We start from the raw sequence: 18,362 nt of genomic DNA, 5'->3' as shown, positions 1-18,362 counted from the left end.
AAAATATTGTTTCCTGGACAGTATTTTATAAACAAACGACTGTGTAGCATTTTACGGCGGCGCGGTAGGCCCACCGAACTAAAACATAGTTCGGTGGGTAGGCCTCGTACGTATGCATGGAATGTAAACAAATGATGAAATCTTAGTCAGTCTCACCAACTAACTGTTCTGGTCAAGGAAGGGTTCAGAAGTCTAATCAGAACTCATATCTTTCATCATCTGCATCTTCGATCAGCTGTTTAAAGATGTCACGCATGTTTGTATCGGGAACCAGCACAATTGCTGGATTATCGCGTATTGCAGGGCTCCAGCAATGGACAAATATTCCTGTAAGTACAAACTCAAAACACAATTTTGCAATTTTGATATGGAAGCTGTGCATGTGCGGCCTAACCGCTCCGGGTGATCCCCGGCGCGCGCGGCCGGCTACCCGATGACACGTGTTGGGGCCGCTAGTCCGGCTCGGCTAGCTAGCTCACTGATTTCAGGGAATATCTACACAGTCCTGACGAAGATCAGTGGGTTAGTTGCGACCGTACAGGGCCCAAGGTAGCACCCCGAGCCAGGGGCGGCCGCCGGCTGGGCGGGGGTTAGCTTGAACTGACTACTGAGCTAAATTTAATGTGGGTGGGTAGGTTGCGTGGTGTGTGTGGACGTGTGAGTGGACTGTGAAGAGTGTGAGCTGTTGGTATCATCGTGATCGTGGTAGCCTATGTAAACTTTACTTGTAGTTTATATCACAGATGCACTTGTTCTGTGGCCTAGCGCTAGTGTTATATTATACAAAATAGTGAATTTGGTCACGCATCACGAGTGCGATGGTACAAGATTTCGCATGAGGTGAAAGATAGAGCAGAGGCGCTCTATTCAACGAGCGAGGCAAAGCCGAATTGATTAGTGCGCCTCATCTTTCGTTCACCGAGTGCGAAATCTTGTTCCATTGCACGAGTAAAGAACATACATACATAGAAATCTACTTACATTAAATATAACGCCTGAAGAGATCCTTGTCATTTGACTGGTTGTTTGACATTGATCATTTGGCCCATTTTACTATGATGTCATCATCCATGCAATTGTGGCTCCATTTACCGTGTAATTTTGGATCCATACCATTTGCTCCATTGGCAATTGCACGCTTGCTGAGAGCCCGACACATTACACATGTAAAACGCTTGTGTTTGCAGTGTGTGTATGCGACAGCGCGCTATAGCTAGCATAAAGCGCTCAGTAAGCACTCTCATGATCTAAGATTCTCTCTTGTTTCTAAATTACTAAAACATTAAATGACAAGGATCTATTTTAGGTGTTATATAAAACAAATAATAAATATTTTTCATTCGTGCAATGGACAGAATATTTCATTCAAGGAAAGATGAAATGTTTGATCCATTCAACTCAGCTGCGCCTTGTTGAATGGATCATTTCATCTTTCATCTCATGAAATATTCTGTCTATTGCACTCATAGACATTCATTATTTGTATACTATTTGTTTTATACAACACCTCGAACGTCAACAGATGTGGTCCACACAGATTCTTTAATTTAGCACAGAAATGGCAATCATTTTCTGTGAAAGACGAATGAGTAGCTGCGCAGTCACAGCACTCACACAGTCACGGCATGTACAAAGCCGTACGCGAAGGAAGCCTATCGGTTGAAGTTGTTTACAAAAATTAGTGACAAAAAATATGTGCTTGTATTAAAGCTCACTTGAATTGTTGAGTGCACGCGGCAAATGTTTGTTTATTGTGACATCAGAGCCATGCGATGGAACAAAAACTTTGAGTCAGTCGTGAGTTTAACATGGGAGTCAATGAAAATGGGTGATGTCCGTCTGCAATGTGCTATCCATTTTTGCTCAAACAAAATTGCACGGCTGACAGCCACAGCGTGCGATGGAACTTTTAACTAAATGTCACATGATGTGCAATTGACCAATCAGATAGCTACAGTCTAATTAGATGTTTTATAATAGTAGTTAGTATTAGTAGCAGCGCAGAGTAGCAAGAGGGGATTCCATGAAGCCAGACACAGTCTCCACGGAACATATCCCGACGACCAAATACAGACTGATCTGTGGCTCAAGGTTGTGCAATCACAAAGGTATCACCTCAATACTAAGGTTGCTAAGGATGTACAGAATATGTTATTGTTTAATAAAGAGGGCAACAATATAGCTTCCCCTTTTAATGTTGTGGACCTTTGCCTTGCATGCAACAAATAAAACAACTTGTTTCGCTACCATGACTACACTGCCACTGTTTGACTGCCGTAAAAAGAATTGGCGGGAATAGGGATTCCACTCAAATGTCAAATTCGGCTGCATGATCACTGTAATGATTAGAAAAACTTCTAATACTTAATAATCCGGTTGTCAAAACAGGCACTCCCGGGGTCCGTTTCATGAAGCTATCACATAAAAGCTATCACATAAATCTTAAAATGGCCAAGCCGCTCCTAAGCTAGGAGAGACTTTCGCAGAGAAGTAAAAACCATTTCACGAAGTCTCTCCTAAGCTATGAGAGACTTTAATTTTTTCAATCGTCATGTTCGAGGGTAATACTAATTAACATATCATTAGCATATTATTAACTTTTTCTCCCTATTGTGTTACATGCGTTGAGCACTCGCTACATAGACATAGCACGTATACACACAGTGTATACAGCGCAGAGGCAACAGATCTACGACGGAGGCAGGATCCTAGAGGCTAAGTTGCATTCTACACCGCTACCAGTACATATTTCTATTAGTGAGTATATTTAAAGCTGTCTACAATTGAAAAGTAATGCATGTGGATTCATAATGTGATATTATTTGGATATATTTTTGTTCGAATCTTCTACAGTTCTCCAAAGGGCTAGCGAGATGTAGATCTAATCTTACCGGTAGTAGCGTTATCACAATAGTCCCACGTACGCACATCGCCGTTTGTTTGAATGACCAAATGGCCAGCTGAGTTAGGTACTAGTAGTTTGTTACTTAGCATGGTAGGGTCTACAACTTCTACAAGTAATAGTGAAATGTTTGTGGGTTGATTTTTATGATATATTTAGCGTGCAGATATTTCATGAGAGAAATTGCCCGATTTGTTCATGTATGGGTGAATTGCAGGTAACTGAAGGCCTGAATAGTGAAGGGATCGAAGAAGAAACCGGAAATTTCATAAGAATTGGTCTGCATTTTATTATTAATATTATTAGGCCTAGGCCTATATTTTTGAAGACGTGTCTAACACTGAATAATTACACTGTCACTAGCTGTGTGGATAGTATTCAGAAGTGATACAAATTTTCCGTTTTGTGTCAAATCGACAGGAAAAATCTGTTTTTTTTTTTCAGTCTAGAAAATCTAGGTTATTTTGTCCAACAGAATTATGGGCCTAGCCTAAGCCTAATGTTTTTTTTAGGCCCTAACGTGAACTTATAGCGTTACCATTTACACTACAGAGAACCAGCTGTAAGTTACCTGTGTCATTGTTACGTTTACAAGTCCTAATGTTACTGTCTAACGTTACTATAGGTCTACAACAAAAACTATAAAAATACTAGGGGTTAGGGGTTATAATAACAGCGACCAGCCCGAACGCGAAGCACTTTGTACAACTAACAGGGAGTGCCCTGGGGTGAATAGGGCAGGTAGTACTATCTGAAGAGTCCGACAGTGGTTAGACTAACTAGATCTAGTAGTAGTAGTAGGGCCTAGTAGTAGTACGTAGATCCAGGTCTACACAGAATATGAATTGGAAACCATGGTTCAGATTTTGGTTCAGACTTGAAAGCTATCTTCCACAATTCTAAGTGCATACAGCACTGTAATCGCAATGCATGTGTCACAATAAGATAGAGAATGATGTTTACCTAAATTCATTGGCACTTTGTACAACTAACAGGGAGTGCCATGGGGTGAATAGGGCAGGTAGTACTATCTGGAGAGTCCGACAGTGGTTAGACTAACTAGATCTAGTAGTAGTAGTAGGGCCTAGTAGTAGTACGTAGATCCAGGTCTACACAGAATATGAATTGGAAACCATGGTTCAGATTTTGGTTCAGACTTGAAAGCTATCTTCCACAATTCTAACTGCATACAGCACTGTAATCGCAATGCATGTGTCACAATAAGATAGAGAATGATGTTTACCTAAATTCATTGGCATGGAACCTCTAGAATTCTACTGTTATATTACCAGGTGTCTATAGATCTAGAATCCAGTGGTATAGTGATCCTGAGTAGCACCTACTGACCTAGATACTACTTAACCAACTGGTGTATACCAAAAGTATAACCAGACTAGACCCTTAGCCTTGGTATTCTTAAACATATTATCATTAACATAAGTAGGCCTATCACTCATCAGTAAGGAAGTTAATAGGTCTTCTAAATAGTGCTATCTATCTAGGCAGTTAGTAGATTCTATAGGTCCATACTCCGATGCTAGTACCGCTTACACAACTTCTTTTAGCAATTTAATTGATGATGATGACATGACAACAGTTGATGATCAGAGTCAGACTGTGGCTGCATCTCAGGCTGTAACTGTGATCAACCCGAATGTGAAGCCACAGTACAGCTGGTCCTACCAGATCTTAGGTAGATGTAGACCTTGCAACGTGGATGCCTATCGACAAGATCTAGAACCTCAAGAAGTCATAATACCCTAAACTATAGGCTTACACATGTTGAATTGAGACAACTCAAATGCTAGTAGTATGTCTTTTAATCATCCCCCCCAAAAATAATAATATAAGGTCCTTTATATATTTAAACTGCAAAAACATGTGAACTGATTTCAAATTTCATGCAGATTCTAGATATTGTGTGTAAAATCTTGTATAATCAAACAACAGTTTGAAAACACACTTTCTATTTTGTATTAACATTTTTAATTATAGTGTTAGATATGGAACATCAGTCAGACTGCTACAATCAGACTTCTGCATCTCATAAAGCCCAGAGTCAGTTGCTGAACTTCACTGAACACAGAACCAAACTGCTGAACTTCCATCTTCTCCACAGCTAGACTGCTACTGAACTTCGTCGAGACTTATCTACCAGCGTGGTCACCTTCAACAGAATGCAAGTATTTTAGCTTATAATACTATTTTAGCAGACAACATATCTGTATATTTTCAAATACTACAATTGCAACATTATTTACATTTGGACATCAAATTGTCTCTGGATTTTTAGTTGAATAGTGTTAGACAGGAAATATTGAAAACAATGTTTGCTGTAATGTCCATCTTGGTAATTGAAAACAAACATTCTTATCCAGTGAATAGTGACCCTTCTAGAAACAACTGTTTTTTGCATTTTTTTTTATTTCACTATCTGTAGAATATTACATACTGATCCAATTGAAAAGAGATAATTCATGGAAGGGGGGGGGGGGGGGGTACCTGCATGTCTACATGTATCAAGCTCCTGAAACAAACTTTAGCAGTCACGTTATCTTAATATTGTAGGCCCTACTATGATTGCTTATTTACCCTCTCCCTTTTCTAGTATCAAAACAACCTCATGCTCTTACAATGTTTGAAACAAGAATATTCGACATACTAAGCTAATCATTTTAAACTGTGAAAAGTCCTATTTACAGCTTATGGATCAGTAGATACTAGTGAATTCAGTCTTTCAAAATCAATGGTAGGGCTTTTCAATTTGATTGCTATAGCTTGTTATAGCAAAGGCAAAGCACCCATCTCTAACATACTTTCTAATGTCCCATGTCCTGCACTATTGTTTTGTTTGTAAGATGTTAACTGTTCTTGTATATTGAATAAACTCCAAACAGCCAGCCAAGGACTAGACAACATGTGAACTTCATCCACTTCAGAGTTAAGGACTGGGGGCAAGATGCAAATGGAAAAGTCAAGTGACAGTGTCATGGATATTCCACCATCTTCATTTGGTGTGTTAAATGATTATTTTTAGCTATTGAAGCAAGTTGAGAAATCATGTTATCTTGATCATCTACAGTTGGCAGCAAAATAAGTCAACCCCTCTCTTGCATGTTGGACACTCTGGCATAATGAATTACATTATAACTAAGATTATTTCTAAATCATACAAGTGGTGATCAGATAGTTTGCTACAAGTAAAAAACAGATCAGTAGCCTTTGATTTGCATATAGTTACAAACTTTGATCATTTATGTATAAAGAGATATGGTCCAGTAGGCACATTTATGGTCATTTTCAGTCCTTTCAGTGATCACTGAAATGCTTCGTTGAATATGGTTTCACTCAATGTTTTGATAGGTGACAAAATATGATGGAATTTGATGTAGGATTCTTAATATTTGAATTGGCATTTTTCATTGTACAAAAATATTTAAATGAACTAATTTCTAGTGAAAGTTGCCACCATAGAGTTTGTACAGAGGTTTAGCCATGATATTAATAATTCAAAGTTTAAGTCATGTCAAAATGAATATAACCCAATGAAATGCTAAGAGTTATGTATAGAATGGCAAGATACTATTTAAAATTCCATAAAAACAAAAGAAATTTATCATTATCATCAGACCATAACACGTCATGCTTCAGTGATCACAGAAAGGTATGAAATGACCATAATGTACTCATTTGACCTTATCTCTTCATGCATGAATGATCAAAGTTTCTAACTACAATGTATATGCAAATCAAAGATTATTGATCAGGTAGGCATTTGTCATAAACTATCTGTTCACCATTTTGTATATGATTTAGTAATTTTAATGTTATTTATTTTGCCATAGTGTCCATAATGCAAGGGGGTTTAATAATTCTGCTGCCAACTGAATAAAGTGAATGCTTGTTATCAATTCCCCCTCCCATTCATTACTAAAATTACTTCATACTTTTACAATTTGCTAACAGGGGCTCATTACATAGTGATTCAAACTTTGAAAACTGGCAATTACAACTTGTCGTTCACATAATATATCTTACAAAATTGATATTCATTAATGAACATTTTGTTGTTATTGCTTGTTTTAATAAAGATGTACACTCATCTCAAATATTTTCCAACTATCCCATTTGTGCATCCAATGTTTCTGTTTGTATGGTATTGAACTGTTCTTATATTTGCACACCCAAAGGCCTGAAGAGAGCTGAACCTCACCAAGCCCTTGGGACTGACAACTGCAGCTGAACTTCACCCAGGTCAGAGTCAGACTGCAATTGGACTACGAACTGTATAGCAGCATCTTATCTACGACAGAACACAGGTATGCATTTCTCAAATTAAACTTGAAAGTATAAAGATTTTACAAAATAAACAACTTGAATAACAGTTGAAAAAAGGCAACCTCTGTTGATGACATATCAGTTACAGGTAATTCGGTCTTTCTTATTTTAGGAATTATTGTAGACTTGGTGGACAAACAATGTCACCTCTATATGTGAACTGTTCCACACGAGAAATGAAGAAATTAGTGCATTCATAAACCCCAGTTGGGAGTTGATTTAATGTTTATGTCTATATCAGCCACAATTGGGAATTCAGTACGCCTCACAAGAGTTGATTAATGCACTGACATAGCAATGCAGCTGACTTGTTGCATAACCCATTGAATTATCTTTCTGTTTATTTTGGAACTCCCAGCTTGCCTGACATAAGTTACAATCCTTTCTAAAAAAAAAAAGTCAAATAAGTCTCTACTGACATGAATGAATGACATTATGTCAGATGAGTGTTTTAAGTCACAATCACATTTTCATTTTGAGTCTGTGTCACACCTTTTTTTGTTCATCAGGAAGAATCCGATACACTAATTCTTGTGTATGACAACCCAGACGATTTTCTTTGTTTTTTTTTTCCTTGATGTTGTTAAACTGTTGCTTATATACTTTATATGAAATTGCTGACAAGCAGCTCTGTGTAATGATATGTGTGGTAGTCGTGTGTGTATTCATTCAACTGTACACCCACATACCACTCTGTATAATGTCAGGGAGAGGGGATGTGATTTGCATGTCACAAAATTTCAGTATGTAACCAGTATTGTTTATTTTTCCATATTCTATTTCTTTTGTCCTTTCTTTCTTTTTTCTTTCATATAGATTCTCAAGGCATGGAGCTTGCCAAAGGTGATGCAGACAGGTTGAATATGTTTGTTTTGACCGCTGTGGATTCAATCCTTCAAATATTAATGGTATACAATGTATACATTTTTTTTTTGGGGGGGGGGGGTGGCTGCATTAGATGTGAGGATCTGACATGTACCTGCAGCACTGTAATGAAAGTCGTGAATGCAGATGTCATGGTGATTTTGTAATAGATCCTAATGACAAAAGCTTCTTGCACAACAAAAATTCCTAAAATGGAGTGCGAATATTATGTCTTTCAGGACATCATTTGGAAAATAAGAATAGGTCTATTGTCGCTAGACCTACACACATGATAGATTTTCAAATTTTATGCACTTGCTGCAAATGACATGAGTAATGTTGCAGAACCTAACAACATCTTGATTGTTTTCTGTCTGCTTTTCTATTTTGTGTTCACATAATTGGCATGTTCAATTTCAACTTTATCTGATAATCCCTTCATTATTGTTGCTCTAGAGTTTTATATCCTGGTTTTTGTCCCATTTATTGCACAGAACATAGCTAGGTAAGATAGACCGCATACTTCAGAACCTATTTGCTAGCTATGCTTTTGCAGAGTGTGTGCTTTCTTTCTAATATTCAAATACATAGGAGAGTCCATCTGAATTCAGTTGTACATCATTTTAAAACTGAGAGTGTGCTCTTTCAGAAACAGGATTGGCCCTTTTTTCTTTTTTTTTTTTGCAAGATACTAAGAAACCACTATTGAAGTGCTACAGACATTAATTCAGAGAAGAATTCAATGTTTATTTGACGAAAATTAGTTTTGAAATGGTTGAGATATCCAAAAGCAGAGAAAAACAAAGCGATTCTAGTAAAAGGTTGGTTCCACCTTTTATTAGGATTCCTTTATTTTGGATATCTCAAACATTTCAAAACCAATTTTCATCAAATAAACATTGAAATCTTCTTTGAATTAATGGTCTTTCATATTTCATAAGAGGTTTCTTATTATATCACCCCTCCTCCCCCCCCCCCCCAAAAAAAAAAAAGAGAAGAAATGTTATCAATCTGAAACCAGGTCTCAACCAAAACTTTACCAGCCCTTTAACCAGAAATCCATGTTTGGTGACTTTCTGTTGATATTGTGATACAGAGTCACAATTGCAGTGTTAGATATGAAGCTGCAATCAGACTATTGCAGTCTGACTGCTGAACTTCACTGAGTTTTGTCATAGACGAGTCCATAGGTGATGGCATAAGTGCTTTGCCAGGTATATACATGTATTAACCAAACCAGAAATGAGAAAAATCCCCCTTCAAAAAAAAAAGCAAAAACATTACAATACAAAACAGAACAGAACAATTAAGCGTGCAAACGATTCAGTGAAAAGCAAATGGGTGAATTGAAGCACTCTGAAAAAAAAAGAAAGATTTATAGGCCTTGTAAAGTGTAAGAAAGCATTTTAAAATGGATAAATGCAAATTCTGTATCAGTCAGCACATAAGAGTCTGATTTCTGATCTTTGATGATTAAAAGCTATTGTGCAGTAGACAAGGTCATTATAATTAGTATTTATATCATAATTAATATTCTGATATAGGGAACCTTAGAGTGCAAAGAAGGTGGATTGCAACACATATCATTTTATGCTTACAAAATTTGCAATGATAGCATTGTGTGAAGTTCAGCTGCTTTCATAATTTGATTAATAAACCATGAAAATAATACAAATGATTATGAAAGATCTGTCGATGTATAAGTGATCCAAACATAAATACATCAGTGAACATTGCAGTGCATTGTTTTTATGCCTCCGTCACGAAGTGGTGCCGGAGGCATTATGTTTTCGGGTTGTCCGTCCGTCTGTCCTTCTGTCCGTCCGTCCGTTCTTCCGTCCGTCCGTCCGTCCTTCTGTCCGTCCGTAATGAATTTTGTGGCAAGCGTAACTAAAAAACATTTTGAGGTATCCTAATGAAACTTGGCATGTATGTGTATTAGGGGGTGAAGTTGTGCCTATCAACTTTTGGGTGCACATGCTCAAGGTCAAAGGTCAAAAGGTCAAGGTCAAATACATAAATTTAACTATTTCCACCATATCTCTGCAATGCCTGAAGATATTTTCTGGAAACTTAGTGTATTCATGTGTTACCCAATTAAGATTCTCTGGTGAAAGTCTGTGGTCATGAGGTCAAAGGTCAAAGGTCAAAAGGTCAATTAGAAATATTAAAACTTCACTTTTTTCTCCATACCTTGGAAATTGTTCGAGGCATCTTCATGGAACATACATGTACTGACTGGCAGTGATTATCTAGACAATTTTGGGTTCATGGGGTCAAAGGTCAGGAGTCAAAAGGTCAAGGGCAACACTTCAAAATTTTACTATTTCCCTCATGTTTATGCAATGCCAGCAGGATTATTTTTTTACACTTGGTGTATGCATGTATAACCTAATAGAGATTCTCTGGAAAGATCTTTTTTTTTTTTTGCCTCAAAGGTCAAAAGGTCAAAGATCAAGTGAAAGTGCTGAACTAAGTTTTTCCTCCATGTCTCGGAAGTGGCTCAAGTTATTTTTAAACTTTCTACATATTTATGCATGTTCTGCCTGACAGGGATTATCTTATGAATTTTAGGATCAAAGGCCAGATGAAAATGGTAACAATTTACTATTCAATACAGAAATTGAACTTTTTCTCCATACCTTGGAAATTACTCAATGCATAAACGTATGAATTGGTCAAAGTCAAGTTAAAGTCCTTAAATCCCAAATACATTCTCTCCTATTCATCCAATTAAACCTAGGTCAAGGCAGGTGAACATTTGTGACAAACTTGTCATTTTAATATTTAGCCATTTTTGTGAAAATGTAATCACACATTGTCCACATGCACTATCTAGACCTATTAGGAGAATCATGCATCATGGCGGAGGCATACCAGTCGCCATAGTGACATTTCTAGTTGTTATTATTTCCAGGCATGTGAAGGCAATATTTATGTAACCCAGTTAGAAATTATGTCTATGCGGGCAATTATTGTTTGATTAGAAAGATAAAAACAAGCATAGCTTATAATGTAGAAATCAAGTAGAATGTAATACCAGAAAATACTGTGAGTGATAATAATTTCACAAGGACTCTTACCAGTATCACCAATGTGGTTGTGATAATCGTGCTGTGATTATGATGACATTGAATAATGAAATGTTTTCAAGATCAGATTTTCTAATGAATCAGGCAACTAGAATGAAATATATGAAATAGTTTGTGCAGTTACATAATCTGTCACATGACATGTAGTTAAATTGTGAGGAATTGATATTAATGAGTATGAAATTGATAGCAGTGAATGAATTGAATACAGTGTAATTGAATCATTGTCGGCCTACACTGCCTCTTTCAATGAAATGTTTTCCCATTGTGGCAATTGATGAGTGAAATCAAATCCAAGTACGAAACAAAGAATACCTGCTGAAATTAGAAGTATCATTGTGATTTTTACTCCCACCTCCAACTGAGGGAGTTCGTTCAACCAGCGCTAACTTTATATGGTTTTATTAAAAAAAGAAAAAAGCTGTACCATGGCAATGCATTGTTCAACATTGAATAAAGTGTTTTGTTAATTCAAAAAAATCTGTTAATTGTCACATGTGTCATATATGTATTGCAAGTCAAGTGCTCAAAAACTGAGTAAATTAAATGAATAAACTGGAAAGTCCTATGATTTTCACAAATGATGTTACCATGGCAACACACTGTTCAGTATTAACGAAAGATGAATATACACAAGTACATAGTATAACTTTCACATGTTTCAAATTTCAAGTCAAATGCTCAAAAGCTTAGGAAGTTAGCTGAATCCACAATATTTTTGAATGATTTTCATTCAAAATAATCTGTTACCATGGCAACACATTGTGTGAAAAAGAACAAAGAAGAAATTTGCACATCAGTCTATGTACTGTAGCAGTCTCATGTGCCAGATTTCAAGTAAAATGCTCAAATATTTAAGGAGTAAACTGAATCTACACTTTTTTTATTATATTCATTGAAAATGCTGTTACCATAGCAACACAATGTTCTATATCTGTGAAAGATGAAGTTTGCACAACTATACATATCATGGTGGTCACATGTACCAAATTTCAAGCAAAATGCTCAAAAGCTGAGAGATAGCAGAATCCACAATATTTTTGTATGATTTTCATTCAAAGTCTGCTGTTACCATGGCAACACATTGTTCAACAATGGCGAAAGATGAAGTTTGCACATCTACGCACTATGCCGGTCACATGTGTGCCAAATTTCATGTCATATGCACAAATATTGACAAATTTAGCGAATTCACAATTTTTGTATGCTTTTAAGTGAAAAAATGTTGTTACCATGGCAACAGATTGTTCAACATCAACCAAAGATTAGTTTTGCACATCTACATACTGTAATGGTCATGTGCCAAATTTTTGGTCAAATGTTAAAAGAACTTTAAGGAAGTTAGGTCAATTCACATATTTCTTTGTGTGATTGGTATATAAAAACTTGTTGCCATGGCAACAGATTTTTTCACACCACACATGAAAAAAGTGTTTTGCACAACTACATATTACATTTATCTGATTCTATGCAGAATTTCAACTGCATTGCTTTAAAACTGAGGGCAGTAGTTAAATCCACAACAATTTGTATGTTTTTGTGAAAATTTGTCATTGCCATTCATGACAACGTATTATGCGATATCAACGAAAGAGATATGTTGCATATCTACCTTTGACAGTGGTCACACATGCCAAATTTAGGGTCAATTACTCCAAAATGAGAAAAAAGTTTGATACAATGGCTCTCTCAAAAAGCTATCACATAAACTTAGGAGTGCTCCTGACCACTCCTAGATTTATGTGATAGCTTTGCCAAGTTAGGAGAGACTTTATGTGCTAGCTTTGTTCATGAAATGGTTTCTAGAAAAAGTCTCTCCTACGTCTGAGTTTATGCGATAGCTTTATGCGATAGCTTTTTCATGAAATGGTTTTTAGCAAAGTCTCTCCTAAGTATGACTTAGGAGAGAGAAAGTCTCTCCTAAGACTTTCATGAAACGGACCCCTGATCAAGGCAGACTTAAAGGACAAGTTCACCTTCATTAACATAAGGATTGAGAGAATGCAGCAATATTAGTAGAACACATCAGTGAAAGTTTGAGGAAAATTGGACAATCGATGCAAAAGTTATGCATTTTTAAAACTTTTGTGTTGGAACCGCTGGATGAGGAGACTACTAAGGCTCATGATGTCATATGAGTACAACAGTATAAAGAAAATGTGAAGAAAATTCAACATATTTTCATTTTTTTCGCATAATAAAAGAGCACTTGACTTGCCTCTTTCTAAAGGCAGTGGAAATAATATTACCCATAACATATGTCAGTAACGAGTCAAGGGAATGTGTACTTTTTTCAAAAGATGAAATTTTGTGAAATTCTCTTTATATTTCCCTTATATTGTTGTACACATGTGACATACACTGCAGTAGTCTTCTCATCCAGCGGTGACTGCACAAAAACTTACAAAATCCATAACTTTTGAATGGATTTTCCGATTTTCCTCAAACTTTCAATGATGTGTTGTACTAATATTGCTACATTCTCTCAATCCTTATGTTAATGAAGGTGAACTTGTCCTTTAATACAGGTCTCAATATGCAGTTCCAGAGGTAAGACCTGGCGTAACTGTATATACATCCTTCCATCATTTTATGATCCATTTATCATCATTTGATCGTCTAACTGATCTATGGGTCTCCAATCTTCTAAACCTACATAAACATAGGTGACAAATGTCTTACTCTAAGCATTCAATCATGACTTCATTTCATGAAGATGAAAGCAAATTACAAGCCATTTAATTTGTTTTGAGAAGCATATGCTGAAAACTATAAAATGTTTTTTTGTGTGTCCTTTTTGTCTTCCTGTGTCTGATTAGGTTCGCCATCTAAAGGTTGGTCCTAAGGGAACGTATGTTGCAAAGATGATCCCTACTCTTGTGAAGCTAGAAAGTGGGAAAAAGTATTCCTGGTGCCTGTGTGGACTTAGCAAAAAACAAGTAAGTATTTATGTCATATGGTCATTATCTTTGACAATATTGAGAAGCTCTTCTGTTTTGGTTTTATAAAATCAAAGAATATCTCAAGAAGTTCAAAACTGCAATTGGCTTTGTGCAAAGATGAACATTTATGCTAGTATCATGCAGATGAACTCTTAGTCTTATTAGATTCAAAATCAGAAGCTGATCAACTATTTCCTGGTTATCATGAGGAAAAAAAAAAAAACTTGTAGAATTCTGTAGTGTGGCAAAAAGCGAGAGATCACTTAAAACTTGAGAGAAATCAATAGCAAAGATGCTATAACCATTGAATATCAGAGCAAGCTAACAAAGGATTGGTAAGCTGCATTCAAGAACAAGTTTTTGAAATGTTTTGCTGTGAAAGAAGTAATTTTAATCCAGACAGCTGTTGAGGTGCATGATATTATGTTTGCAAAAATGACAAAGCTGCCATGTGTTGCAAGGGACAAGTCTATTGATGTGCTGTATTCATTAATTTGTGGTGTTTTGTTTTGCAGCCTTTCTGTGATGGTGCACACAAGAAAACGGAATTCAAACCAGTGAGATTCGAGGTGGACAAGACTAAGTCGTACCTGATGTGTCGATGCAAGCAGACAAGCAAGCAGCCGTTCTGTGACATGACGCACGTTAAGGTCATGTTCCAATCATTCACAGGTCAGCTGAAGACGGAGCCGAAGAGCTAGAGGTGACGGCTCGCTGTAAAATTAGTTTTATGCTCTTGTTTTGAAGTGCGGGAGATGAATCTAGCCTTGTATGATTTGAAAGCAACAATTGTTGCATTGCAGGAATGTTGTCACCATATGGCAGCATCTAAGCAACCACCATCATGTAATAGGCAATAAAGATGTTGCCATGGTAACTTGAATTATTGTAACTTAAAGAAATTGCAAACAGGTGAAAGGTGAAATTGAAAGGGACCATGGTACTGGTATTGTGGGATATCATGATGCATTATTAGCATTGTAGAGGCAATAAGCTATACTGTACTAGTAGTGAGATGGTATGAAATGTAATTTGATGCAATTTAAGGAGTGCTTGTAAAGTTGTCAGCACAGGTGTAGGAGAGCTGTTGTGCTTAAAGTCAATTCTTCATAGAGATGAGACATGATTCTTTTATATTGCACACTACACCATGATAAGGTGTCTCGATTAAATTGATGAAAATAAGAGTCAAAGAATATGTTAAAATTGATAGAAATTCCTCTGTTTTGATGTGACTTATATGCATTTTAGTTGATTACCTGATATGGTAATTATTCACCATTCTGATCATCAGCAGAAACGCAAAATTTATGATTTCTGTGCGGCAATCTTATGTGTCTATGGTTTATGTGAGATATTTTGATAATAATTCACATCATATAGAACCATAATTGTGTAGTGGAAGCATCCATTGCCATTATTTCCTCTTCCAAGAGACTTTCTAAATAAGACAGTCAGTTTTCTTTGTTAACTTAATTTCTGTGCTTGTAATATTTTGTTTTTGTCTTCCAATCAACTCTCTAAATTGAGGATAAAGAGGATGATGAAATATAGATTTTAACAATCAAAGTTAAAAAAGAAATTGTGTCATATTTAGGTTTGTTAGATTATTTATGTGAAAACTGGGGTTACATTTATCTGTACTACATGGCAAGTGTGGATCCATTGTTGAGAATGAAGGAATAAATATATGACCTTAACTCCAGTGAAGTTGTGCGATTACTATTTCCAGTGTAATGTCTGATTTGAACCTAACGTACACAAGTAATAGCAAGTTCCACTGGTGCAAATAAATGCAAATCAATCTCTAGTGACACATATATCTACTTCAAACTGCTTATCAGCTGTTACTTGCTGTTTCAGTAATATCTGTCCCGATTCATTAGTGCCAAACAGATTTTGATTTCAGGTTCAACAAAAGACCGGGTAGGCAGGAGTCATTAGAGCTTGACTAGTTCTGGTCATATGCAACACACACCATCAGACCTTAGTCCAAGAAGGGTGAAAGAGTGGGCTATTGACTAGTTGTACGATGGCATAAGGAGTTGTAATGTTTTGCAACCATTTTGTGAGCATGTAGTAGCATGGCTCACTCTAATAAACTTGTAATTTATATCCCATGGAGAACACATTATTATATACCCTGTCTGTATCTTAAACTGAGGGAAAAGGTAATGTGTGTTTGTATGTTTGTTTGTTTTTTTCATTTTTATGAGACTTTGTGAAGTCAGTGGAAAGGTACTTCCGAAAGACCAATACATGTAATTACGGGCAACAAAAGAAATAAAAATCTACATGACATCATGGACTGCAAGTTCTGTGCGCATCATGGAGCTGCTTGATGTTTTACCTTTTATCTTTCACATGATAGACTATTGGAAATGCACATCTTATCTTTACACTATTCAAAGCAGCAAGAGGTTGCTGGGACCGCCGATGTTACCTCATTATAATTGATACATGTACAATTAATTGTACATCATTGTAAATGTACTAAAAGAAAAGAGAGCAGCTAAGTATAGAAATGGAAAATAGGGACCACCAAATTCAACATGTGAAAAGCAGTCTTGTAGAGTGAGCTTGTTAGAGCAGGGTTTCTCTGTGTGAGAGAGAAATAGAAAATGGCACCCATTTCAGCTGTTTTATAAAGGGCAATTGATATCACAGTGGCTAGCTTGGATATGGCACATATTTTATTTAATTCTAAACAAGATTGTTTCATATTATCTTGTCTGCACTGCCATCATTTAGACAACACTGTATTCACTGAAATACAGGATTGTTTTTTTTTACCTGTTCTTATAGTGAAGTTGATGCCACTTTAGGCATGTCAGAAAAAAAAAATAGTTTATATTGGATTTCTATGATGATACACATGTACATGCGTGTCAGGTTTTATCATATTATAGTATTTAATGCTGAAATGATTTTAAGCGATATTACTGTATACGCCGAATATTTCCCAAGGGTTTTATTTTCGCAAATTTCGCGAGTCAGCTGCTATTCGTGAAATTAAAAACACACAAAAATATTGACTCTAATGCCAATGTGAATGTGATGTACGCATATAAATTTCTCCGTTCAGTACAAGACTCCACAATCGCGAATTTAACCACTTGCGAAATTGTCGTGAAGTCCCGATTCGCGAAAATTTAGACTCGCGAAATATATGGCGTATACAGTACTTTCCTCAGGTTCTCGTTTTTAACATCATGTTAATTTGTTTTTACCCAACTTCTGCATCATCTGACTTCTGCGTCTTTCACCAAAATTACAGATTTGTGGATAACTTTCCTCTCCATGTTCTACATGTTGTGTAAAGAGGATATCCATGAACCAGGACACAATCTAGAAAAGGAACCAATTACCTGGTATCTTACTGTATAAGCTGCTATTTTCGTGTACAGATATATATGTTAAAGAGGAGATCACAGACATTAGTTATTTTTCATGAGATTTTGTTTTCACGAATTGACACCGAGGCTATATAAATTATGCTCTATTGGCACATGGCGACATTTTTGCATGTTGTTTAATGTGCAGTCCTACTGTGATTCGTGAAGTTCGCAAAAAAACATTAAACCCTCACAAAAATAACAGCTTATACAGTATTTGCTGTCATCAGGTAACATCTACACATGCAACTGCACTGAATGTGAATTAATGATTCATGATGGACATGGTCTTGGAGGGAAACGGGAATTTTTTAGAATACATGAATGGAAATTAAGTACAGTGTATTACATGATATATTTTGTGATCAATAAAAGATTGTACCAAGACTGCATCTTTAATATCGTTTCGGTGTATATGTACACTACATGTTTGTTCATATCTGTGCATATTAACTGTTGCCAGTACATGTATTGGTTTTCAGTGTTTCAAGTCCCTAATGTCCCTCAAATCTTTGTCATCTATGTATCAAAAAAAAAAATAAAAAAAAATAAAAAAATAAAAAAATAAAAATGCATCAATTTTGGCAAACGTTTCAGAAATATGAAATCTTGAAATGTTTCTCCTTGTATACATCCATCCATTTACTATAAAACCAGAAACACCTGCGGCATGAAACTTTCATAAATTGGAGCCGACAGCCCTTTTCACAGCATGAAACTTTTGCGAATCACCACTGGCATTGACTGCATTGTGTAGACAAACACTTTGGCATGCATTTTACTTTCTCAAATCTTAGCGCCTCGCAAAATCTATCAAAGTTTCATGCAT

At 36.2% G+C, this 18,362-nt stretch overlaps 1 protein-coding gene and 1 long non-coding RNA gene across 2 annotated transcripts; both read left to right on the top strand.

Moving 5' to 3' along the window:
• The first annotated feature begins 138 nt into the window (after positions 1 to 138).
• LOC140244124 (uncharacterized) lies at positions 139 to 17,925 on the top strand. Its single transcript, XM_072323769.1, has 3 exons — positions 139 to 329; positions 14,016 to 14,135; positions 14,654 to 17,925. Exons 1-3 carry the CDS (start codon positions 246 to 248, stop codon positions 14,837 to 14,839), a joined length of 390 nt encoding a protein of 129 aa, XP_072179870.1. The 5' UTR covers positions 139 to 245; the 3' UTR covers positions 14,840 to 17,925.
• Positions 5,809 to 8,100, top strand: LOC140243254 (uncharacterized). The gene is made up of 3 exons (XR_011902227.1): positions 5,809 to 5,916; positions 7,093 to 7,221; positions 8,057 to 8,100. It is a non-coding gene; the product is annotated as an uncharacterized lncRNA (long non-coding RNA).
• Positions 17,926 to 18,362: the final 437 nt, after the last annotated feature.

Source organism: Diadema setosum, chromosome 20 (genome assembly GCF_964275005.1).
Source record: "Diadema setosum chromosome 20, eeDiaSeto1, whole genome shotgun sequence".
Taxonomy (NCBI): Eukaryota; Metazoa; Echinodermata; class Echinoidea; order Diadematoida; family Diadematidae; genus Diadema; species Diadema setosum.
Note: the sequence above shows the minus strand (reverse complement) of the source record. Positions and strands in the feature narration are given on the sequence as shown.